At 36.9% G+C, this 25,664-nt stretch overlaps 3 protein-coding genes across 4 annotated transcripts; 1 reads left to right on the forward strand and 2 right to left on the reverse strand.

Annotated features, from left to right (window-relative positions):
* Positions 1 to 8,116: 8,116 nt before the first annotated feature.
* Positions 8,117 to 13,222, forward strand: LOC145895359 (phospholipid scramblase 1-like). The gene is made up of 8 exons (XM_082984154.1): positions 8,117 to 8,190; positions 8,258 to 8,493; positions 8,760 to 8,802; positions 8,869 to 8,965; positions 9,218 to 9,341; positions 10,116 to 10,277; positions 10,476 to 10,634; positions 12,142 to 13,222. Exons 1-8 carry the CDS (start codon positions 8,175 to 8,177, stop codon positions 12,202 to 12,204), a joined length of 900 nt encoding a protein of 299 aa, XP_082840280.1. The 5' UTR covers positions 8,117 to 8,174; the 3' UTR covers positions 12,205 to 13,222.
* Positions 13,223 to 13,504: 282 nt separating this feature from the next.
* On the reverse strand, positions 13,505 to 20,289 carry LOC145894091 (uncharacterized). 2 transcript variants are annotated; one of them, XM_082982546.1, is made up of 13 exons: positions 19,886 to 20,289; positions 19,131 to 19,749; positions 18,948 to 18,994; positions 18,693 to 18,840; positions 18,489 to 18,608; positions 18,273 to 18,358; positions 18,037 to 18,162; positions 17,416 to 17,619; positions 16,425 to 16,593; positions 15,807 to 15,951; positions 15,358 to 15,556; positions 15,131 to 15,133; positions 13,505 to 14,469 (listed from the first exon to the last, which is right to left on the reverse strand). In XM_082982546.1, exons 1-13 carry the CDS (start codon positions 20,084 to 20,086, stop codon positions 14,353 to 14,355), a joined length of 2,184 nt encoding a protein of 727 aa, XP_082838672.1. In that variant the 5' UTR covers positions 20,087 to 20,289; the 3' UTR covers positions 13,505 to 14,352. The 2 variants fall into 2 exon arrangements, with proteins under 2 accessions (XP_082838672.1, XP_082838671.1); XM_082982545.1 differs by lacking the exon at positions 15,131 to 15,133 and having other exon boundaries at positions 19,886 to 20,286.
* Positions 20,290 to 20,582: 293 nt separating this feature from the next.
* LOC145894642 (DBH-like monooxygenase protein 1 homolog) lies at positions 20,583 to 25,463 on the reverse strand. The gene is made up of 15 exons (XM_082983274.1): positions 25,377 to 25,463; positions 25,208 to 25,318; positions 24,604 to 24,753; positions 24,277 to 24,367; positions 23,793 to 23,974; positions 23,643 to 23,720; positions 23,372 to 23,476; positions 23,116 to 23,218; positions 22,540 to 22,709; positions 22,169 to 22,263; positions 21,838 to 21,994; positions 21,590 to 21,720; positions 21,247 to 21,349; positions 21,090 to 21,182; positions 20,583 to 20,810 (listed from the first exon to the last, which is right to left on the reverse strand). The coding sequence occupies exons 2-15, from the start codon at positions 25,262 to 25,264 to the stop codon at positions 20,583 to 20,585; spliced, it is 1,743 nt and encodes a 580-aa protein (XP_082839400.1). The 5' UTR covers positions 25,265 to 25,318; positions 25,377 to 25,463.
* Positions 25,464 to 25,664: the final 201 nt, after the last annotated feature.

The following is a 25,664-nucleotide window of genomic DNA, read 5'->3' on the forward strand; positions in this document are numbered from 1 at the left end:
CGTTCAGTAAAGAAGTTAAATAAGTCAAAAAGAAATAAAAAAATGTGGTAAATGCTGCAATTAACATTTTTATGCGCAACTGGTAAAACTGTGCACGTGTGTAGGATTGTAAAGCAGAGGGCAACTGATATCTGCTTATTTTTTAGGTAGAGTTTGTCACTTTTACAATGTTGGCTGGTTTACCTATAAGGCAATAATCTTTCAGTAATGTTCTTAACTGTTAATGCAGGTTTTTCTACACATCCAACGGATTTCGTGCTAGAAATAACATGTATTTTTGCGGAAAAAGTTATTGTCTGTTAAAAAATATTGTTGACGCAAGTAAGTTTCGGTCGTTTCGGCATTGTGTGCCAATGCCGAGGCATTTGATGATTTCTGAGGATATTCCTCAAACGTCGTAAGTTGTATTTTGTATAGTGGGCCTGTAAATTTGTTGAGGTTTAAGAAAATGATATATAACTTGCTTTAGCAGCAACGACCAAGAGACATTTTATGAAGTGGATTTTGCACACTCTAATACGGTGGAAAAGGTTAGTAATCTTTGAAAAATCGCCTTTTATGAAAGAGCAAATTTTTCCACTAGAGTTAATTATGAAATCCTGTGTTCAAAACAAAATGGAAAAATATATATATATATGTTAATGTTATGGGCAATAAATTAGGTTTGCATTTTATTGTTGACAGTGGTTTGAGTCTAAATGTGAAGCAAAAAATATGCTACACAAATTTGAAAAATCACTTACACTAACCTTGAAGCCCCCTTCAGTTAAATCTCATGGTGAGTTTTAATGGATTTACCTACTAAAACTCTTTTTTGATACTTTAGTGTTTTTTGTTTCATTTTTGAAGATTTATGTGAAAGCTATGTGCACTGGAATGATGCTGACATTCCATATATTGTTACTCAGTCAGAGTGCTGTGAATCACTTTGGCATTTTAACGGAAGCAACATTTGTCAATATGTGATCACCATTTGCGATGTTTTGGTTTTTCCGAAGTTTAAAAGAATGGTATTATATATATATATATATGCTTACTTAAATTTTGTCATGGCTGTATCATTGCCTTGATGTCTATGTGGTATGCCAATATGTTATGCACAGAACAAGCAAACACAGTACAACCTTGGAAAGGCAAGTAAAGCAATAAGAAACAGCCTCAATATCCAAAGTTCAATTGTATCACATGAAACAAGATTTTTTGTGAAACTTGTGAAGAATGTGTTTACACCAGAAACTCATTTGAGTAAAATGGTTAGTGAATAGTTTAGGTTAGCACAGTTACAGCATATGTGTATGTTTTAGTTAAGTAGATCAGAAGCAGCAGAGAAGAATACCAATCAAACTGTGCAGGTTGTTAAGACTTGATTGGCGCGATTAACATGTTGAAGTAAATCTAACTATTGTTGCAGTGGGCTTGTTCAATGAATCAAGCAAAACATTTAGTTGAGAAATTTGAAATCTCTACAATGACAAAGTTTATTACACTGTGGAAGAGGTCGTTTGGTATGACTTAGAAAGCAATAGAACTATATTGTCATTCAGTGTTCTTTTATGGGTCCTACAAAAAAGTTTATTGGGGTCAAATTTTTTCGTAGTGTATTTATTTGTATTTTTTCAGACATTTCAAAAAGTCGTCTAAATTGGGACAAAAGTACCAACACTCCTTATGTTATTTTACAAACTAAGGTGCTGGAATGTCAACATTCAAAAGACCGTAACATGGTAAAAAATCAAAGACGTCGTGTCTCAACTCCTGTACAGGTATATTTGACTTGTGGAAAATATTGTGATCCTCTTCTGTAATGCTTCCTTCTGTTTTTAGTTACAAGATCACCCAAATCCTTGCAAAAGGCATTTGTGTATTCAGGGAACAAAAAAAAGGAATTGTGGGGCAAATATTGTAATTCAGGAAATTTTAAAGTTCCCACAATTTCAGGTATTTTTAATTAGTTGGAAATGAATTGTTAGATGTACAATTACTTTAACACAACAAATGTTTAGATGATTTCAAAGTGTATACCCAAAATGAAAAAAATTAGTGTTATTATAAAAGATTTGATACGAAACAATGACAAGCAGTTGATAAAGGAACAGACTTGCAGTGTTTGCTTCCCCAAGGAGGATGACCATACAGGTCATGTTTTAGGGGAAGTAAGTTGTAGTGAAAGATTTGTAAAATTGTTAATATATCTAACTCAGCTAAATAAACATGATCTTGTATTTATTAGGCTGCCGGATTCCTTCAACCTGTTGATCAGAAAATAATTACCAAAATAGATCAATTGGTTACAGAAGGTGTAAGCAGTATCGAGGAAATTCTAAGAAGCCTAAAACATTATGTTGCCCATGAACTTTTTAAAAATGATACCCCACCATCTACTTCAAACAGGAGATTTTATCCAACGAAAAAGGACATTCAAAGTCATTATTACCGGGCATTTTGTAAACACAGATTTGCAAAAATTGATCAAACTAATGTCCAGTGCTTGGTGGATGAATGGGTGAAGTCAGGAGATGGTGATGACAATATATATTTCCGGCCATATATTGCAAACATGAAACCTGAAGTGATTGATGGAGAAACAGCACCAGTCATTAAATCTGAACAAACAATGCTGTTAATTCACCAGTTTGCTTGGCAACGTAGATTGCTTCTGCGTTATGGCCAAGAAATTTGTTTGATGGATGCTACCTACAAGACATCCAAATATGCACTTCCCCTATTTTTCGTCTGTGTGAAAACAAATGTTGGGTACCAAGTTGTGGCCAGCTTCATTACACAGAATGAGAGACAAATGGACATTGAAGAGGCACTGATAATATTAAAAGAATGGGCTCCTCAATGGCAACCATCATTTTTTATGGTTGATAAATGTGATGCTGAAATCCATGCCATTGAAAGTGTTTTTGCAGGTTCAATATCTTCATAAAACATGCATACCATATATGTCATTGTATTTTTTTATAGATGTCCGTGTCCTTATTTGCGATTTTCATCGTGAACAGGCATGGGAAAGATGGGTTAAAAAATCTGAAAATCAAGTAGGCCCAGACAAGGATGAAGTTTTATCATTTATGAGAGGAATTGCTAATGCTGAATGTGAGGAAAGCTGCGACAGAGCATTACATCTATTTCAGTCCAGTTCTGTATGGATAAACAATGTGAAACTGCAAAAATACTTCACAAATGTTTGGCTTAAAGAAAAAGAGGTAGATATATTTACAAAAGGTATATCATAGTGTCAGCTGCAGGTAATGAAATATTTTATGTAGCGATGGATGTGGCTCTATCGGGCAGACCAGTTAAAGGTTTTGATTCGCACCAACAATGGTGTCGAGAGACAAAACCGAGTTTTAAAAGAATGCCATGTGCGATTCAGGACAGATAAAACTTTGTCTGGCTTGATCACAATTCTGCACAAGGAATTCCTCCCTAATGCTTACGAGAAGTAAGTTACCTTACCTACAAACAATTACAGAATTTTTTTATATGTGAATGAAAATGGCAAATTAAATCCCATATCATAAAGATACAAGCAAGAAAACATGAGATCTTCTGGCGATTACAGAAGTTACAATACAGATGTTCCCAATTTTCTACGAAACCGCCCAAGGAAGTTGGTGAAACATTGCATTAAACGTATTATAGAGTCTGCAAACATTCAGGCAAGTTTAATATGTAAGAAAGAAGACCTGTTTACTGTGGTAAGCAGTTCATCTTCTGAAACATACACTGTGAAATTTGGCTCTAACAGTGATTTTCCAAATTGTACATGCCATGATTTTTTGCACAATTTTTTACCATGCAAGCATATGTTTGCAATATTTAATAAGTATGCAGATGTCGGATGGCATAGTCTGCCGGAATGGTACAGCAACTCTGTTCACATGGTTTTGGATCCTGCTGTTGTAAACAAATTGTCAGCTGAAACAGTTTCCAATTCTGGAGCTCAAACTGAAGAAATCATTTTTACCACTATGGACCAATCAGATTCCAACAAACCTGTAAACATTGAAGTACCGGAAAAAAACAGCAGTCACAAACAAAGTCATCAAAAGTTTATTGATGTGATAAAACATTTAATAGACCTTTCTTATGATGTCAATTCCCAAGTTATGGACGAAGGCATTTCTGATGCCAATGCCATGGTGGCTAAGTTTTCTAAAGCATGTTCTTATGATTCTGGGTTTAGAATAACTCAGCCTGTTCCTCTTAAGTCTTTGAAAAGGAAGCGGAAATCACCATTCTCTGAAAAAGGTTCCTGTGATAAATTGCCTCGCAAGCGACCAAAAGCGAATCCATTTTCTTCTCGAGTCGGGCAGTTTGCAAATCTCATGCGACCACTGCATCAAGTGGCCACTTTGTTTCCTATGGTGAAGAAAAGTGTAAAACAAAGAACATCACAGACAGCAAAGGCCTGTAACAAAAATGAATCTTCTGATGAGGATTTTATGGATGGAGTGGAGAACATAAAACCAGTGGTGCAAAAAAACATCACAGCTCATATTACATCAAATAAACCTACGAGTAGGATTTTGAAAAACGGCCCTCATTCAATTTCTCTGTTAGAATTGAAATCACTGGATGATGCGTTGCCACCTGCTGAAGTTAGTGAACTTAAAAAGCATGACAGCAGATTTAATGTTGGTTGGCTTTACGATGAAGTCATTAACAGCTACTTATGGCAAATAACCAGCATGTACCAAGACACACTGTATGTTTGTTCTACTGTGGCTCAAACATTGCAGAGAAAGGCTTCAATTAAAAAAATTTGGGAAGGTGTAACGTTTAAGGGCAAAAAAACAATTTTTATACCATGGAATCCTTCCGGGTTTCATTGGGTTTTACTTGTCATTGACATCTCCAACCACAAAATGCTTTATATAGACCCTTTGACAATGCCTGATGTAGAAACTGACAACAATGTTCGGACTGCACAAGATATGGTGAATTATCTTTTAACAACCAAATTTGGTTGGAAAATTTCCACTTTGGAAACTCCACAGAGAACAAAACAGCCTGATGGATCAAGCTGTGGAGTTATGATCTGTATGTACGCTAAATGGCTGGCAACTGGAGAAAGTATCAAACAAATTGTTTGTACGCACAGCTACAGATCAGAAATGTTAAAAGTAATCGTTGGAAAGTGCCTTGATGGCACAAATGATAAAGAAACCTGCAAAGCATGTGAATCTGAAAACAATGACCCAATGAATACTCTTTGGGTTGAGTGCACTCGATGTGGACAGTGGTTTCACATTAAATGTGTTGGTTTATCACAGAAACGTGCAGAAAATGATAAACATTTTGTGTGCAAACTGTAAATCGATGTTTACATCATAATTGTTTATGTGTATAAGCTGCAGCTTATACACAAATTCATATTATTGGCTCCACATTGCTTATAATTGTTTATATTTGAAACTTTCTTTCTGGAGGTAACGGCCTAGTTGAACGCAAGTGTGGTCAACCAACCAAATAAGTCTAAAAAGGCTCAACGTTCTACACAGGGTTGAGTTTCTGATAAAAATAAAACTCCCCTAATGTATGAATGTGGTTGACCGTTAGGCCATTACTTTGTGATGTGCCTGAACGCTTTGTGTGGTTGCCGACTAGCTAGTATGGGGTAACCCAATGCTAGCTGAACGCTTACATAAGTGTGGCTTACCTTAACTGGCCAAAACCAAAACTCCACCTTTAAGCTTTTTTTATTTAGTGAGCATTTTTGTTCACAATTGCCGAGCATATGCAATTTTATACTAATACTCAGTTTCATATGGCTACTGGCGAGGCGTCTGGGTTGAATCAAAAATGCCAACGATCACAAAACAGGATGCCTCTTTGGGCGTGATGGGAAATCCTGTGTTAACTTACAATAGCTGAAATCTAACAAGTTGATTTACAATTTTTTTTATAGGTTGAGACTTGGGGAGTATTTCTCTTCTTGAAGCACATGATTCCTTTTCGTATGTACAGCAAATGACCTGTTGTATTAAAATATTCGGTTTTAAACCTCAACCCATGGTAATCACAAGTAACCTTTCACTGGATCTGTGAGTACATTTTTGTTTCAGTTGAAATTACCGAAAATACTATTTTATGTATTGTCATAGTAACGCATCTGCACCTACTAACATATCTGTGCTGCTTTGACTTGTCACTGTGGAAATATGAAAATGTTTTAAAAAACCCAACTAAAGTAATCTAAATTATTTGCGAGTTTGCCATCTACCCTGCATTTAAAAAAGATAGCATGGCTTGTATTACCAGTTTTTTTCCTTCCTCAGGAGTGAAGCATGAACCGACAAGTTCATCCGAATTGTTGTTATCCTGCAATTGAAATAAAACAAACATTCCAATTTGTTTTTAAATAAACCAGTTGTAAACCTCGAATAACTTGTGCCTATTGAGTGTAGTATTTTGACCTTGGTATGCAGGCTTTGAAATAGCACGACGTTTGACCGTAATTAAACATTGACAAATGTAAAGGTTTTTTCCACAAGAACATACTTTTACAGAAAGTTAACAAATTAGCAGATGAAGCTAAAAGAAGCTGGAAACGGAATTGCTTTTAAAGTAATGGCTTTATATGAGATTAACCGTGTTTTAAAACGGTTAACCGGATTCGTTCGTAAGTTTAATTTTAAGACATTACTTCTTCTACACATACAGCATTGCGTCCTCGGCGATTTTATGCAACAAAGCGAGTTATTGTTAAGACACTGCAAACCAGTTGCGCATAAAAATGTTAATTGCAGCATTTACCACATTTTTTTAATTTCTTTTTGACTTATTTAACTTCTTTACTGAACGATTAATTTTATTTACAAATATTCCAATGTGTTATGCAGCAAATACTGCCTGAAGTGCCCACACAGCGAAGTACAAACTCAGCTAGTAGAAATCATCAGCAGCACTGACGCACCGACGCACGACAATAGCCTTTGTGACCTCACAAACCAGGCTTACGTCGAATCTGCGCCCGACTTTCAGTTTAGGTGTAAGTGTGGTAACCATATTTTTTGGGGGTCAAAAATGCGCAAAATGCCAATACACCGGGACACAGCCAGGTCCCAAACCCTGATCCACCTATACTGTTCACGTTCGAACATATGTGTTCTGCTATTACCGATTTATTGTTTATTTATTGACAACCTACTAATATCGGAATAAATCGTGAAATAAGCCAATGTATTTTTATTGAAGAATTTTACATGATGTCAAATTTTTGTGCGATCTCGATTGGAATAGTACGTGAATATATCACGGGCTTTGACATACGATGTGCGCACAACTTCGCAGATAAGTGTGCGACGGTTCTGCATCGCTGTCAAGTTTCGCACCACTAGCATGAAACATGACTTTGCACACCGCAAACCACCTTTAAAACGATCACAAATCGCAAGGATCCAACGCCACCCATTTTTGCAATCACGCAAAAAATTAACCCCGTTTAGTAACTGACAAATGACTCACTTTATCAACCAACACATGCGTGTGATCACGGGACTTTACGTTCAAGCCCGTTAAAAAGGAATGACGTCATGCAGAGAGTTGCCAGGGAGATGTTTTCTCTGCTTAACTTTGGTGCCGGGCGGAGGCCTCGTACTATCGGACGGATGTAGTTGTCACGAATCGGCGGCAATGTGGCATGCTGACGTGCCTTAATTTTACAAGGGTGTTGTTTAGTCTGCGTGGTAACATGGTCTAAAGCGACAGCAGAATTGTATGTTGTAGAGATTTGCCGCGTAGTGTGATGAAATTTAGGTATAATATTATGTGAATCATGTTTTAACAGTTTGCGTGGTGGATAACTAAAATTCCTCCCACATACGCCAAATTTAGCCTACATATCAGATGAGACTGCCCAGACAATTAACTGTGCAAAATACACAATTAAATGTAAAAAAAGTCTTTGAGGCATATGGGCAGTCATGCGGTTTGTCAATGTGTAACTAACCTACGTGTCCATGCTTGTTTTTGGGTTATAGTCAATGTGGTTGGTTTATTTCCCCATTGTTACTTTCTTTGCTAGATGTATTTGTGCTAAAAGGAAAGTGCTGGATTAAAACTTTAAATTTTGTTTTTAACAATTGAATTTTGTTCTCAATTTAGGTTTAAGATTCAAGTAATTTGTGCTTAAATTGTTTTAGTGCCTGTCCATTGATAACATGGCCCAAAATCCAGGTGTGTGTTCGCATTTTGAAGTTAATTTAAAAATAATTTTATATCATGTAAATTCACATTGTTTCAGGTTATCCTCCACCGCAAGGTGGCTATGCACCTCAGCAGGGCTACCCACCCCCTCAACAAGGGTATGGTCAACCAGGGTATCCCCCACCACAGCAAGGGGGTTACGCCCCCCAACAAGGGTATCCCCCACCCCAACAAGGATATGCCCAACCTGGGGGTCAACAACAGCAACAACAGTGGATGACCCAACCAACTGGTGTTTCTGGATGCCCCCCTGGATTGGAGTACTTAACACAGGTGCAGCTCTCAAAACAGGCATCATCAAACTTGGGCCCGATGGCGATTTGGGTCTTTCTTTTGAAATCATGACCAAAATGCTTACTAAGATTTTGGGCCTGCATATTGAAAAGTTTGCCAACCCTGGTGTAAACAAATTAATTTTTTCTTTTAGATGTTTGTATAAAAAATACTATCTTTGGGATGAACTGTTGTTTATCATCAATGAAAAATGCTCACCTATAAATATGAAGCACTTTTACAAAATATATGTTCATCTTTCCCAGGTTGACCAACTTCTGATTCATCAGAAAGTAGAATTGTTGGAAGGTTTGTGATTTTTTGCTTTGTAAATGTAGATTGCAAATCATGATGTTAATAAATGATTTTTTATAGCTTTTACTGGATTTGAAACGGCAAATAAATACCAAGTGAAGAACAGCCTTGGACAGAAAGTGTATTTTGCTGCAGAGGACAGTGACTGCTGTACAAGGTCAGATATTTCCTTGTATATTTATATATATATGCAGTATTGTATGGCTGTGTTTTGAGTATTTGTGCAAACAGTATATACATATATTTTTTAAGTATGGCAAACAGTACTTATATTTTTTAAGTATGGCAAACACTACATATATTTTATGAGTTTGGCAAACAGTACATATATATTTTAAGTTTGGCAAACAGTACATATATATTTTGTGTCTTGTTTTCCCACTTTAACTTATTGTGCATTTTTCTTCAGACAATGCTGTGGGCCATGCAGAAACTTTGACATGAAAATTCTTGACAATTCACAACGTGAAGTGATCCATCTTGAGCGACCATTGAGATGTGCGTCCTGCTGGACTCCATGTTGTTTACAAGAGGTAAATGCCAAAAAATATGAAAAAAATGTGCCATACAAAAATCAAAGAAAAATACAATAGTATTATATCCTTATAAAATGGTATATATGGGTTGTGTGTTTTCCATTGTTGACTTTGGTGTAGTCATGTGGACTGAAACGTAGACATAGTAACATAACCATGTCTACCTACATGTCAGTTGGGAAATGCCCTCAAATTCTTCTATTGTTACGGTAATGCTGGCTAAATTTAGGTTAGTTTACAATTGGGTATTGAGCAATAAGTTGTAGCTATAACAACAGCAAAGCAATTACAAATACTTCATGTGTGAAATGATTTTCAATAGCTGCTCACGTGCTGAGGTATTTTAAATTGGTCAATAAAAACTCGCTTACCACACCTTTTGTACCAGCCTAAGTAAGTGTTTATTTAATGGTGGGTTAATGTGTGCCTTAGGTCAATCAAACAATCCCAGTCAAGCACCATAAACCTTATGCTAACACTATTTGCTTGTCGTGCACTCTTAGTTAACTTTAAGGTCAATGATTTTAAAGATTGTTAAACAACCACTCAACATGACTTAAACTTGCTTTAATATTAATTTCTCAAATATTGGCATAACCTGATGATAACTTTCACTTGATGGAAGATTTGCATACACTTCTGTGAAACATAGTCTTCTATGTGTTCCAACACAAGTAATCAACCTGGTAATATACCTATATTCCAATAAAAATATTATATTATATATAATATAAGAGTTTTAATCATAATAACCACACTTTAATAATGTAGATGACTGTCTCGTCACCCCCGGGGACTGTAATTGGATACATCGAACAGAAGTGGGATCTCTTTCTTCCCAAATTCGACATTCTCAACGAACATAAGGAAGTTGTTCTGAAGGTTGAAGGTCCCTGCTTCACTTGCAACATGTGTGGCGATGTCGAATTTAACGTAAGTTGGGTTTCGGAAATTATCGCAATGCTTGCTGTGAGCTAGAAAGCAAATTATTTTCATTATTTGCACTACGATATTTTGTATTTTATCTAATTTCAAGTGGGCATAGTAATGTTTTCTACTGAACACTCACATGTGTAACATTGCATGGGTTGCCAATAGCAACAAAAATTATTGTTGCTTCATTTTTGTCAGGTTCTGACGAAAGATGAGCAGAAAGTTGGGAAAATCTCAAAACAATGGTCTGGCTTGGTGAAGGAATATTTTACTGATGCAGACAACTTCGGTGTCCAATTTCCAATGGATCTTGATGTCAAAGTAAAGGCATCCTTGTTGGGAGCAGTTTTCCTCATTGTAAGTTATTACAATTATTCCCCATGTTATTGTCTGGGAACTGGGACGCAATATTAAAAACTTACAATATGTGAATTAAGCAAGATGTTAAAATTCTTAGAATAAAGAGACTGACTTATACTATTGTTAACATATTCATGTTTCATGTAAGAATTATGAGCAAATCTGTAAACAGTGGTCCTAAGATGTTGAAAGTTGTGTAGATTAATTAGTGTACACATCCTATTGAGTTCGGGCTAGAACAGGAACACTGTTGTGTCATTATTTTGTCATAATTAATTTAATCTGCTGCTTTTTCATTTTTGATTAGAAGAATTTTTTTAAAAGTAAATTTAATAATGACTTTATAATGCGTGACCGCAGGTAAGCTGGTGGGAGACGACACCTCCACAGAAAGCAGAAACTTATTCCGATTCACTTTTGCCGTGAATTAATGTTCGGCCAGCGGTCTGTTACGTTTAATTAAATAAAAACTTTCTTAGGTTAAAAACCACAATCATAATGGGCACATGACGAGCGACAGTGACGTCTAGTCTGTAGCCTATATATGCTTGGTTTGCATGTAACTTATATCCTGAAAGACAAAGGACATCCTTGCTTTTCAGTTAGCATTTTAAATGCCCTTTAAACATATAAGCTAATAAATATATACTGTGAAAACCAGATTTTAATTGCACAAAATTCAAGCCTTTAGTTTTTTTGGAAAACATTTGTTTCTCAAACTATTTCTGTCTCAACATAAAATTTTACCAACAATCTTTTACATATTTGATCACTTTTACACCAAACATTAGGGCTAAAATGTGGTCAACTAGGTGTTTGCAAACTCACCCAAAACCTTTATGAGCTAATATGTTAAACAGCTTTTTAGAAAGCATGGCATTGAGTTTGATTGCTATGCCTGTGTTTTGTGTGTTGTGGAGTTAATAGCAGGCAAATCTTTTGATAGAAAATTGTTCCTGAGTATGTTTTGTTCACCATCTGTCATGTATTGAGTTTAGCCCTTGCTAAACAGAGGGGTATTGTTGATATTAAGTAGGTGATCTTGGCAAATACATGATTTTGTTGAACTAACACACTAGTGTTTAACAAATTATTTCTCCTTTTATAGCATCTTTATTTTAACAATGGTTTAACGCTAGGATTGACAAAGCTCCCATATTGAACTATTGATGGTTTAAAGCATTGTGTGTGACTTTTAAAGGTGGTAGCTTCAATGTTTACTTTGTATCCAAACCATTTTGCCGTGTCATAAAAAATTAATGAGTTGTGGATCGTCACCTGTGGGAAAAATAAACTGGGACTTACGAAGACATGCTGGGACATAAAAGAAATTTATGTGTGGACATGTGTAATTTGCTCAATATTTTATGGTCACTGTCACATAGATTCAGTGATTCTATGACAAACCAAAATGTTTGATGGTTACTTTTGTTTTTGTTTTCATACAACCAGATTTTAACAAAAATAAAAAACAAAAATTTTTAATATTTTTTACTTTTTTTAGGACTTCATGTTCTTTGAACAGACCAATAACCAGGACAACCAACGAATGGGAGTATGGCAGTAAAAAAAATAACTTATGTGGTTGAAAGTACAGAAAAATACAAAACTACTCACTTCAGAGCATAATCTAACACCCATTGCCTTATTTCTTGAATATGTGCTAATTACTCTCATTGTTATACTTACAAATTACTAGAGATTACATTCTCCTAGTGATCTTAGTACCAACATGTTAATGTACAATACGTTATATGTAGATGTGTTTTGATTGTATATTTGTTAAATTGTTCATTGCCTTGTTTTTGTTCCTAACTTTGATAATAGCCATACAGAGAGGAATTTGACTGAAAAATTAACATAGAAGCTGTTACTGGTTGTCTAAAATGTATGTGATGGCATGCAAAAATATTGCATTTTATCTGTCAACATTTCACAATATCTTGCATGCTTAACTACTGTAGTAATAACTTAGTTTGGCAAGTGACGTAACAGTAACAATTTATTGGCAAGAGACGTTGTTTCCTTTTCATACTTACACAACATAAAAATCTCGGCATCTGAGCACTTCCTATTAATTTGACAGGTTCCTTGTCATTTATTTGCAAAAGACATGCAGCACATATTATATTGTCCAGGTGTAGTGTATTTAACATAATGCATTCAAATTAGTTACTGTCCAGGATCGTTTTGTGCTATCTACCCTATAAAAAAAATTGTACAAAATTGTAGTATGACTTTGCCTAAAAACCTCACCACCATATTGTGATTAATGTTATTTTGTTCCGTTACTGTTTGCAGTAATTTGGCTCATTCACTCTTTCAATTAACATGAAGCAGCTGCAACATCTGTTCCGATAAACATTCCCAAATCCACTGTCTATCAAATTTTTCCTGTTTTAACTGTAGAGTTACTAAAGTCGATTACATAGATGTGCATGAATAAATGTTCTAACCAATGTGTATGTGCATTTCACACCATAGAGAACCAGTGGTTCATCAACTTTTTGTCGAAACAGCCTACTTTTGATTCTTCATATTCATTGCTTCCTACCACAATTTCAAGCCTTTAAATAAATCTACAACACAGGATTAGCATTTATTGGAATTATGGCAGTGCTAGGTGGGCAAATGACTTTATTCAGGTTCCAATGAACACATCCACAGTTTGGATCCTGAATGTTGTTCAATTTTATTTACTGTTAAGGAGGAAAACTGATTGCAGAAATAGTTTCAGACAATGGCTTGTATAATTATATTCTCCTGTATTAAAATTCACAGCACACCAGGGCCTGTTTCCTGTGGTATAGTTTAAGAAACCCTGTCACAGACGTGGATCCCAACACCTATTTCCATTCCAATGTGTGTTATGGTTAACAACTTTTTATTAGCTAGTGAAAAGCACAGGCACTGCGCGGTTCAATGCATACACAACACAATGATGTATGCGAAAGGTTAAGCACGTGTTAACTGAGACAATCTGTGAACATAACAGAAATAACTTTGAAGGCCAAACAGATCAAACTGCAACACACATATATATGGCACAATTGTAACATGCTAGAGAACATAAACAACATGGCACTTATATAGTTAGTGGAAGGACCTTTTATACAGAAGTTTGCCAGGTAATACAATGTTGAATTTGCTACAGATCGTGGTTTGGTCGCTTGTTTAGTCACAACTGCAGCAAACCAATCGATGTTATAATATTTTAGTTACTTTTAACCATTATCAACTCATTCAAGGGCAAGTGTTTAAACAAAGCATTTTTTGGCAATATAACAATACAGATATGGTTTTAAACACCTTGTTTTCAGTCATTGTTATCATATGCTGAGGTGTTGTTTTGCGGCCTAAATGTTGAAACTGTAACAATTTCGGAGTGTTTGTACAAAAATGTTAATGTTTTGCAACTGGTTTCAAGGTGTTCAAAAGAGAGGAAAGGTTTAAACAGTGTAATATCCCACTTTGAGTCATCCCACTATGTTTAGCAACATATTTTATACAAGGACTAAATAGAAATGCTAAATACGATCATCATAGTGTTCAAGCATAAAAAACGGAATACTGTCAAAGACGAACAAAATGAAAGGGTGAAAAATGTTTGCAACTTTAAAACTTATTAAAAGTTCATTCAACTAAGTACAAGCCTTTCATGCTAACTGCAAGTATTCATGTTAACAGCAAATGAAATATTATAAATGTGATTTAGTTACACAATAAATCCTGATTCATCAATTTCATCATCACTCAGCAGTTTTCGTTCAAATGCGTAAGTAAGTAGTTGTTCATGCCTTTCTTTTTCCTGTTTTGAGAGGATTGCTGTTGCCTAGATAATATAAAAAAAGGTTCCAATGCATTATTGCTTGATACAAAAATATTAAAGTACTGTCAAAAAACATGTAAATTTCTTTTTTTTAAATGTCCAATCCGGTTAAACGTAGAGGTGTAAGTTCCAAATCGTGGCCTGTCTATCGTCAAGAAAATAGGACTCTATTACTTTCTACACGGTAACGTTGGGAGCTTATTTCCGTTTCCTGCATAGTCAATGGGAACAATCTTTAATTGTCTTAGAACAATACAGTCGCTTTTGTTGCGCTTCCGCGATGCAAAAGCCTCGTCATCTCCAGTCTCAGTAAATCTTACAAACAATGATTATGATGAATTCGTTATTGGTACCGCACTGTAACATATCCGCTTTGAGACCAACCCGACTACAAAAGAGAGAGAATGCATCTCAGTTGCCATTGATAAACGTATTAACAACGTTGTCGTTGATGGGAAAAAAAATGCACCTCTGACAACAACTATACTGCTACTGAAAATAGGTTGTGACCACCAGGTATCATAACGAATTATGAATCTGACGTTCTTCTGGTGAAAAACAACAAATATACACCTTTTGTTTAAAAAATATTTTCGCTATACTGTGTTTGTTTTATTCTCTGAAGAAGCCTAGTCGTGCGTACAGGCGAAACGTCAGAAAATACAATCTTTTTTAAACAAAAGGTGTATATTTGTTGTTTTTCACCAGAAGAACGTCAGATTGATATACTGCTACTTCCGGATATTCGCACAAACAAAGGCTTCGCAAATTAACCGTATTCGTTTGCATCCGGATAATCGCACAAAAAGTTCGAACCATTAACCAGATTCGTCAGTATTAACAGTTTGGTAAAATTTTTTCATCGACATGAGATGGGAATTTGCCACAAACCTCATCTTTGTGTTGGTTGTCTTCATCATCAACATCCGGGACTACTTGCGCAGGAGCTGAATGTGCACGATAATGTTTCCATGACGACATGCTCTCGGTAAGTTTGGCCAAAACGTCAGCAGCCGTCAGACGTTGTTTTGGATCGAGGGTTAAAAGCCCTTGAATTATTTCGTTCGTGTTCACAGACACGGTTCCAGTTCTGAAAAAACACAAAAATTAGGATTGGTAATCGTTTTCTAATTGGCAAATGCGCCATTCAGACCCAAAATACGACATGTTGACATGCATATCTGAAAGTTTTCTGTATATTTTGAGCAATAAAATGAGTTACATATTTACTTTTGTAGTTTACATAATACTGCACATGCGAAAAAAAGCAAAATTCTTGTCTTTTGGTAACAATGGGAGGCAGTGAGAACAACTATTGAAAATTGATTGTTTTTACTTACACGGGTATCGAAAATTTCGCATGCTTAATTTTGCTGAAAAGAACTTTCGGTTTTGGATCGTAAAACGGAAACTGTCCGTAAAGCATTGTGTACAGTACGACACCTAGTGACCACATATCACTTGCCTTGCCAGAATAAGGTTTTCCTGAAATAAACAAAGCGAAAGTTAACAGGCGTACCCAATGAAGAGCAACATATTTTTTCAAAGAGATGTTATGATTTTTGCTATAATCTGGAATTGCGCAACAGCAATTCTTTGAAACGCCAGTGTTTCAGGGTGTTGCGAAATACTTGTTGCGCAACAGACCTGGTGAGCAAACAAAATTGTCTGGTTTCGCGCATTGTCGAAACTCCAAGGACCCATGTGGTTGACAAATCATATAAACCTAAAACACCCGATAGAATTTGAACGAATACGTGACCTTCGTATGAATACGTAAGGTGAACATCGAAAATATGAAGTCTGTATGGTATGGTTCAGGTAACCCGAGATTAGGAAATCGTTTAAAGTCTTTCATACCTAATGTTTGTTTCCAACGAAGATCACGGTTGTGCGTAACTTATGCACAGGATTAGCGACGTCAGATCGCGAGAAAAAATCGATTGACCGAAACTCACCGCTCAATACATCAGGGCTTATGTAAGCGGGACTTCCCCTTTGGTCGGTCAGCATTTCTCGTTCGTTGCTAAGGTGACAGCCGAGGCAGAAGTTGGTGAGGGTGACGCGGCGAACTCGCTTGTCCAAAACCATGTTGCCCAGCTTCAAGTCGCGATGGACGACGTTGATCTGCAAAAAGGAAAGGTTTACTGTATACGCCCCCTGTAGTATATGTTCACACTTATGTGGAAGCCGAATGGACGTCAAAGGAGAATGCAAACTGATAGGCGTAAATGCCATATGTGGGTGGGAAATAGTATCGCCAGCCACCAGACTGTTAATGTAGGTTCGCGCTATATGTTAGTGTAAAAACAGAAAATCAAGACATCGAAATTGCTCCTGCATGTGATGTTTTTCATGTTTTGGGCCTGGTGTGATGGATTTTGTTTGAAATATTAATGTCTCCTGTTCAATTATGCTGCTTGCCCAAAAAATGATTACATTGGTTATGGTGCTTGCATTCAGTGGAAACGGGTTGGTAATGTTATGCAAATGCTAGCTTGTTCACATGTTTTTTGGGGGATGTGTGCCACATCGAACATTCCCAGTTTACATCAACTTAATTTTGGGGTAAAACCTAACGTTGTAAAAATTGTGAAATAAAGGAATCTCACCAAATTTTTCAACTTAATTCAAATTTTATTTTTGCATGGGACAAAATGAAATGGCTTCATCAATGAAACAGTTTGTGATTGGGTAAAAAAACACCTTTTTCATTTTGTTGGAAAAAACTTTTTTATGAGTTGGTAAAGATATCGCTTAATCTCACAACTTTATGGAGTGTATAATACTTGCATTGGTTTTGGTCCAGATCTTGTAAACGTATATTATAACACAACTGTTGCCTCACAGCTTTCAATGTCAGTGGTTGCAAGAATTCAAAGCTTTATATACGAATATTTTAAACAAATGTAAATTACCATCATTCACGTTGTCATAGCAACAGCTCACCTGATGCAAGGAATAAACGACAGAAACTATAAGATAAAATATTCTGGTGGCTTCACGTTCACTCAGCCTCTTCGACTGGATCACATGTTGCTGGAGGTTGAGGTAATTGTTGGTCGTTGGATCCTGCTCGTGCTGCACCAAACAATCTAGAATTAATCCCACTCGAGGGATGACCGTTCCACTCTCTTCACTGTAAGACGAGTCCTGAGGACAAATTTCACATGCATCTGTATGAAGATGTTTATATGAAAAGGTATAAAGATGAACAGAGACAATACTCCTACACGTTGAAAATATGAACATAATAAATGTTAAGTGTGAGATGACCAAACATTTTCCTAAATTGAAATTTTTGTGCATTTCTCTAAATAATAAATCCCCATATGTAAAAGGGTTTCATTAACTTTGTTTTATAAAGGTAAGTTGAGACATCATGTTGTTTAATTAATATGTTCTTTTGTCAAATTTTAACATATAATTTATTCACCAACATTTTTCCCGCTATTGAACTAGACTTCATCGACATGAAGCTTCAGGTTTCTGTCAGTAAATAATGTGCAGGTGCACAGGAAGTCTTGGCATAAACTAGCACACTTTCAGAGTTGTTTCAAGAGAGTTTACCTTGAACAATCCGTGGTGCCGTATGACACCTGGGTGTGAACTGAGCAGAGTGAGAAGACTGTGTTCATTGTGAAGGAGCATTTTACCACTTCGCACTTCGCTTGTGTTCGAATTAATGCTCAGCAGCTGAATAAAGAAGAAAATTTAAATCGTTCTGTACAACTACACATACCCTCTCGGTTTGGAATGCTGCACATTTATTTTCCACATAACATTTTCAAAAATTTTTGCTTTACCTTAGCCATGTAGTATGTGCTGGTGTTGGCTTTTCGAACAAGATATTGGGAGACACATTTTACAGGGCATGGCCCTAATTTAGGACCTAAAAATCAGTTCAAATTTCTTCCCTTGAAAGACAGCAATAATATAATAGTAACTGCTAATAATGTATATAGTTATGTTACAACAGTTGCACAAGCATTGCACATGTAAAATTATTATTTTTTACCCACCAATGAGATAAGGACCAATTTTGTTTCTTTCAGTTTGTGGTTTTTCTGTCAGAGCAGGCACTTCGATGTGAACAGGTTCAGAAACAGTTTCAGTTTTTGTATTATCTGGTTGGCCATCATCTAAAAAACACACATAAATTTGACTAGCCTCATCTACAGATGGGTTAAGTCCTGAAATGTTTACAGCAATATTTGGTTATTTACCGGAACCGGAAGATGGTTTTTCATCTTCATTTGGCAAATCATTCCATATAACCTTTTTCTTGACTGCATTTGAGCGATTTGTTGCCAAGGATGATTTTAAAACACCAGGTACTGTCCCATTAGACACTGAAACTTTTCCTGCCGTTGACTGCAATACAGATGTAAGGTCTTAACTTTTGTAATACAATTTTAGCTACTTGTTACTCTTTTAATGAACCAATAATGCATCAATTTGCTTTGAAACATGAAACTTACAGGTTCGCCTTGAAGAGGTGGAGTTTCAGCAATTGTTTTGCTTGAAGCTGCAAAAATAAATACAAATTTAATATTTTCTTTTTCAATGTGATTCATATTATTTTTCATGCTACAGTTACTAATTATAATTATTGCTTTGCACTGAACCATACACTGTTAAATTCATTGTCATGGAAAACTTACATTGAAATTCAGCACTAGGTTTTGCAGCAGTTGATGTATTTGAAACCTCAAGACATTTCCGCTTAGTTGGGGGTTGTACTTCGGCAGCAAATTCCGTCAAAGAACTTCTTGCTTTTCTTTCCTGGGTAACAGTTACACTACAGTGGTTATTTTTAACTTCAAACGGAGAAGGTTGCAACGGAGAAGGCGAGGGCAAAGATACACCGAACATATTCCGCATTTGGTTTGAATATCCTGCACCCATCTCCCCCGCACTTCTCGCTCGCTTTCGACGTTCGTGGTGTAAAAATGAGTTCAATGCTTCGTTGTGAAAATATTGTGCTGCAGTCGAAGGGGCTGTAGAAAAAACATCATCATCGCCATCGTCGTTTTGAATAACTTGGGGGACTGTTTCTGACCCAATTCTGCCACGTTCAGGTAGCGGACAGTAGTTGGGTGGCAACTGAGGTGGATAGTAATAGGGTATGTGTGGAGCAACCATGGGAACACCTTGTATAAAAACTGGATGATACGTAGCGAGACTGTATCGTCGTGAATAGGGGTACGGAGGGGGTGCATAGCTGTTGAAGTTTACTTGGGCATTCACTGGATGAGAGCAGGGATATGGTTGATGGACAGACTGCAAAAGATTAACAACATAAGAGTTTGAAACCCAATTCCTTTTACTGTAGGTATGACAACATGGAAATCTTATGCGTTGTGGAGATAAAATATTAGGATAAGCGTCAATGGATTTGACAACAGCAACTTCCCACCTGCGCAAGTATGTTGGGATGAACAGCTTGTGAACATGTAGCATGTTGCTCATTGTGAGGTGCAGCAGAATTATGATCCTTGCCATCGTCTCCTATAAGTTTAACTCGGAAACGATTTCGACGGCGCAGCGACTTAAGGTGGTTCATTCTGGCCTCGTCCATGTTGCCTGGCTGCTCTCCGTCCCCGCCCTGGCTTGCCATACTTCGAAGCCGGCGGCCTAAGGCTAAAAGGCTTTGTGCACAAACAAAACAAGACCGAATTCCTCACATTTTACAGTAACTTTACAACTAAGCTTTACCACCACACTTTTACAGAAAACATAGAAGGCTTGCCCACAGCAGAAATCACAGCCTTTATTTTCTGTTGATGATGCAATTTATGATAGGATAGCAGACTAAAATTTATTTAATGCTAGAACATTTCCCCATTTTGTGAAGAGCGACATAAGTTTCCCTTTCGGGTCAAATATGCAAATTTCCCACATCAGTACGCCATATGAAGTATGCTAATTTATTTTAATAGAAATATCCTGACAAAATCTCCACCCTGAATTAGCCTATCTTCCATTATAAAACAACAAATATTTTAGTCCTTTTGCAATTAAGCTATTGTTTTAATCACCTCACGCTACAAACAATTGAAACATATTTTGAAAAAATTACCCGAAAAAAAACAGCAAAGAATCATTTGCATTCATCAGAAAGGTTTACAATTGTACACAACAAACAATACAATTGTGGTAACAATAGTGGCACTCCAGGAAATAAAATGCTGTTTATTGGTCCCGCTGGTGGTGGTTACAGGAACTATCGTTGGGCATTCTGACATTGGACCAGACTGGGTTAATCCGGTGGATGGCGCTGTACAATTCAAAGGCTCATCCACGTAGGGACGCGGGATGCCTATTGGTGTAGTAGAGTACGTCTAAAGACACAAATCACAAGTTTACTGGTTCGAATAAACTATAAAATTATCCGATATGTAGTGATACAATTAGGTATAGAAAATCGTGGTCTAAAAAATGCCGGCAAAATATTAGTTTAGAAGCCAGTTAACATTTATTGTACTAGAAAGTTCTTGAGGAAGCCCAGTTGGATAGCAGGCGTAACATCGGTGAATACAATTTACGTTTTCATGTGCCAGAAGAACAGACTATTAAAATACAATATGCCTGGCAGCAACAGCAACATCATAGGCTATTACATTTAGATCGTCCACAGGATGACACAAAACATAAGCTTTCATTCTTCTTGCTTCTTTCTCCAAGTTTGCAACCATCGCGGTGTTCCATGGCAACTGTAAGGTAACGGACCACATTAAGTCACAGCGAGGGTTCTATTTTTTTTACAAAAATCATTACTGAGTTCAAATTTTCCATGGCTGTCTTTCCAGCGTACTCGTCTGGAGCCGTTACCATGTAGTCGTTCAAATCAAGGTAGGAGAAGCTATCGTTTCTAATCTGTCTAAAATAAGCGGGAAATCTATTAGTCGTCCTAGGACCAACATCCCACAGTACATATATGACTGTAAAATGTAAAAGAAAAAAGTTAATTTTAACACGCAATTTTAATACATAATGTGACGTAAATTTTAAATTCCTTAAATTCCTATGTGGATTCTAAAATTTTGTAAATTCTGATGTAAATTCCAAATTACGTAAAATTTGACGTTAATTCTATCTAAAATCGCAGGTTTTAATTTACTCATATGATGTAAATCCGAAGTAGTTCATTAGCATGTCGAAATCAGGAGAAGCTTCGCAAAAGGAGAGTGACAACTTCGGATAAAAAAACACGAATGCCGTACACATTTCTTTGGTCGTATCCAATCCACCCTGTGTACATAAACACCTCGTGACGTCAATTATTAACTTAGGCTCACAAAGGGGTAGCACTTTATAAAAAAAGGGATTGATTGAGTTTTATTCGCTGGAAATGTCAAACTGACTTACAACTGTAATGCCAGTCATGTGTTTGGTTTCGTAATTGCACATCATCTGCAAGGTGTCGCCCTTTCGCACCACTCTTTCCTCTTGTAGAAACCTCGTTTCCTGGAAGTTGAAATCGTAATTTTTGTCGACCGCTAGCGGCGCAAGTTCTGTGTCATTTCTGTTGAAGGATAATTGCACTTTAAGTGGGTCAAAATGGATCTTTATTGCCCCTTTTAGTAAGCTGATTACAAAAATCAACAAATATTTCGGTTAAGAGTTTTACAAGATTTTACTTGCGCTTTGTAAACTTAAACAAACCACACACACTTATCGAACCCAAAAGTCACGTGACCTGATATGCTTTAATATAAGCTGACGTGGAAGCAAATGACCATGAAGGAGAACAGCGAACAGATTTATTGAATCCAAGCCCTGGCTATCAAGGACCTACAAACAAGTTATATCATAAACACGACAGCGGTAGTATTGATGAACGTATGAACAATGTTTACTGTTTTAGTTGCTTGCCCAAAACAAAAGGTTTACCCCACTGGTTCAAAAATATCTCTTTAATAAGGAGCTTTAAAAATTGCTACTCTCCCACACAAGTCGGTCTAAGCTTTCAAATGCCATAAAAGGGAAACTCCCTCAACCTTGCATAATAATGAAATAAAACCCTTTTCGCCACTGCACTTTTTCACAAACATTTGCTTAGTCACCTACGTGGTCAAGGCAAACTGTGGGGCATTCCCCGTAGCTCGTGTATGACTCAGCATTTGGGGGAATGACGTGGGAGATTCCGGAAACTGAGACACCGACTTCCATAATCCCAGCATCGTATTCCCGTAGATCGGGGGTGTAGACTAAACGAAGCCCGGATGAGTCAACGATATCTGAAAATAAAAATGTATTTTTGGGGGAAATTTTGTCCCCTCTGTCACCATTTAATACCCTTTGTGACGTAATAACAAAAATATTCATCCGCCAGTCATTTCCTCGTGGCTGGCCAATATACTTCTCTTCCTCGCAGTTTTGGGTGCAAGTTTTTGTTGCGCCATTTATCGAAGTAAGAAAAAATAACCCTGGTTCACAGCTGACAAGTTTGTTTAACTTTTTACGTTTGTATTCTTTTTTTTTGGACGATTTTTTTTCAGAAAAACCAACAAGACGAACTAGTAAAGAAACGGATATAAAACAGACTTCAATGATTTTTAAAGCCTATTTTTCTAACACGTTGGGATTGCGCGCATACAGAAATTATTCAAATTGAGGTCATTCACGTAACTACTGGAAACATACCGTCTTTTATCATTGGGTTGTCGTAGTGAATTTCCACCACCACATATTTGGGAGAATCTGCCATTCCGATCGGATATCCCACATGCTCCGGATAATAAAAGGCCTGCGAGAACAACAAGTAGTTTACTACGACAAAAATCACCATATAGAAAAGCACACAGTTCTTTGTTATTGGAAATTGCAACTCGCCCTGTTGTTTGCTTGTGGATACGGCCTTGTTGAAATACTAAATACTACAAACCCAAACTTCACTTACCCCGCCCCCTATATTCCATCCATGCATCATAAAAGAACAACCGGCAAAATCTGGCGGCATGTCGCTGCCCTGACATCTAGTGTTCGTTCCAACAGTTGATTCATCCTAAAATATTTTTGTCTTGAGTTACATGATGCAAAATTAATACCATTTAAAATTAGGATATATTTGTCACAAGCCCTGATCTGTTTCCAAAGTAAACTTTAACATGTTCTTATTCATCTATGCGTATGTTTGTTCTCCAACATTATGTTGATCAGATGTGACTTACCAAGTTCGTGTCGGGACAAGCGTACAAGATCATGTGATGAACATTTAGTTCGTTTCCCTTTTGAATAACTGGCTCAATCTATAGAAATAATATGTCGGTTGAATAACCACTGAATGTCAATGCCTCCAGTATATGGTGTATTAGGCATACCATCACAATGTGGTGTTTTCTGTCCAGTTGAGGTAACTTCAAAAACCTGCAGTTGTAGTAGGTCTTGACTGCAGGAACGGCAAAATTGTCGTTGAGCAGATCTGCGTGCAAATATGTTTCCCCACCAGGAAGTTTTGCTTCGTCTGAATTCGCTTGGTTCAGTAACAGCATGCTTTTAGTTCCTGCGAAAAGATGGCAAACCACAATTAAATACGACACTCGTAGACGATTTTGAAGGACACTGAGAGGTGTGTGTAAATGGGGTGATGAACTATTTTGGTTTACAAAGCGATAAATTCTGTTTTATTCCTGTAAAGGGCGACTGGTCTGTCCAAAAACGCAACATTACCAATGATCCGTATCAAACGAAGAAATAAATTCGTTTACACAAGAAAACACAAGCACACAAGCCCAAAATAAGCTCAAATGTTTGCATAAATAGACACAATTAATAAACAAGCACTGTATTGTAATCCGGTTACACCTCTTCTTTCCTGATGGTAATCGTTTGGTTGTAAATCGTCTTCAGCTGGATCTTGCAATCCCCAGGCATAAATCAACTTCACTGTGTCGGTCTGTAGATGATCAGACGTACCATGGTTATGGTAAGAGTGAAATAGTAAAAGTCGAATACAAAATGTTATATATATTCGGAAACAACCCGTTTTTCTGTTTTGGGCCACATATACAAGCTCGTAGGTATATATACCATGTCATAAATGCCACGTAATAACATCTGTGATTTTTGTACATAATGCAAGTAATTTGTTCAACGTCATTGAATTTATTGGCAGTAAAACCATTTCCCTACCGATATTTCCTGGTCCTGATTGTCACAAGCAGCCAGTTGTCTGCGGAACTTCAAAATCGTCCAACCATCACATTCACTTCCTGCAAGCAACTCAACATTCTCCACCGCGTCCACAGGAGGGTATGAATTACCGTTTGCACCGAATCTATCCTGCAGTTCAACAACGCAATTTTACACAAGTTACAATATTAAAAAAAGGGAATTTGATTTCTGGTTGGAATAGAAAACATGTAACCATGGATGTTAGGGACAGGTCTTTCCAAACCAAACACTTTTATTCGCTCTGGCTCTAGAAAACATTTGATCCCCCCTAAATTCCCAGGCTGGCAACGCCATTGGGTGTGACCCGGAACAACCATATTAACGATCAGCATCTTACAATATCTTAAACGTGAATCGCAACAAATCATGTAAAACAAATATGCGAGGCACTTGGCATTGCTAAACACACCCAATTTTGTTGAAGTAAGTACTGATACTGTAATGACAGAAGCGACTGGTAAACACAACTTCAGAAATGTACATAACACGGGCGATCAACCCATGCGTTTCATGTTGCAGTTTAAGGTATAATAGAGCAATACCTGATCACTTTACCACTTACGGTGATCATTGCCGTTCCGTCTTTAACCCAACCCACATTTATGTCTGCGTTTTCCATGGAACCAGAAGGGGAAATCCCTATTCCAACCCATCCGACGGTATTTCCGTGAACCTGTGACATCATAAATACCCTATTGTGTGACGTCACGCAACAATAAGATAACACTCACCTCAAAGGTGATGTGGGTTTCGTTAAACTTCCAGTAGAGGTGGATTTGTCCGTTCGGATCCAGAATTGCATCGTGGGAGAATTCCTCGCTTGGAGGAACTTGGGCGTTTGTGGCAGTCAAGATTATGCTTGCCAGCAATGGAAACCAATTCATCCCTTTAGTTTTTGTCTTCCTTGAAAGTATAAGAGCATGGAATTGCTGTAAATGAAGTTTTAATTTAGATCAGAACATTTAAACAGATTTTTGGAGTAAGTTAACAAAATCTGAAGAATTGGCAAATTAACAAGC

Source organism: Ascidia mentula, chromosome 3, assembly GCF_947561715.1.
Source record: "Ascidia mentula chromosome 3, kaAscMent1.1, whole genome shotgun sequence".
NCBI classification, from domain to species: domain Eukaryota; kingdom Metazoa; phylum Chordata; class Ascidiacea; order Phlebobranchia; family Ascidiidae; genus Ascidia; species Ascidia mentula.

What these genes read in the sequence shown, in the direction of transcription:
- LOC145895359 (XM_082984154.1), top strand. An exon ending in GATTGGAGTACTTAACACAG is followed by an intron (nt 8,494 to 8,759) that starts GTGCAGCTCTCA and finishes CATCTTTCCCAG; the next exon opens with GTTGACCAACTTCTGATTCA. An exon ending in GACAGTGACTGCTGTACAAG is followed by an intron (nt 8,966 to 9,217) that starts GTCAGATATTTC and finishes ATTTTTCTTCAG; the next exon opens with ACAATGCTGTGGGCCATGCA.
- LOC145894091 (XM_082982546.1), bottom strand. Translation starts at nt 20,086, where the DNA reads ATGGCAAGCCAGGGCGGGGACGGAGAGCAGCCAGGCAACATGGACGAG. An exon ending in AATTGGTCCTTATCTCATTG is followed by an intron (nt 18,359 to 18,488) that starts GTGGGTAAAAAA and finishes ACTGATTTTTAG; the next exon opens with GTCCTAAATTAGGGCCATGC. An exon ending in GCGAAATTTTCGATACCCGT is followed by an intron (nt 15,557 to 15,806) that starts GTAAGTAAAAAC and finishes GTGTTTTTTCAG; the next exon opens with AACTGGAACCGTGTCTGTGA.
- LOC145894642 (XM_082983274.1), bottom strand. Translation starts at nt 25,264, where the DNA reads ATGGAAAACGCAGACATAAATGTGGGTTGGGTTAAAGACGGAACGGCA. An exon ending in ACATGACTGGCATTACAGTT is followed by an intron (nt 21,721 to 21,837) that starts GTAAGTCAGTTT and finishes TTATGTACACAG; the next exon opens with GGTGGATTGGATACGACCAA. An exon ending in TTCGGATTTACATCATATGA is followed by an intron (nt 21,350 to 21,589) that starts GTAAATTAAAAC and finishes CGCTTATTTTAG; the next exon opens with ACAGATTAGAAACGATAGCT.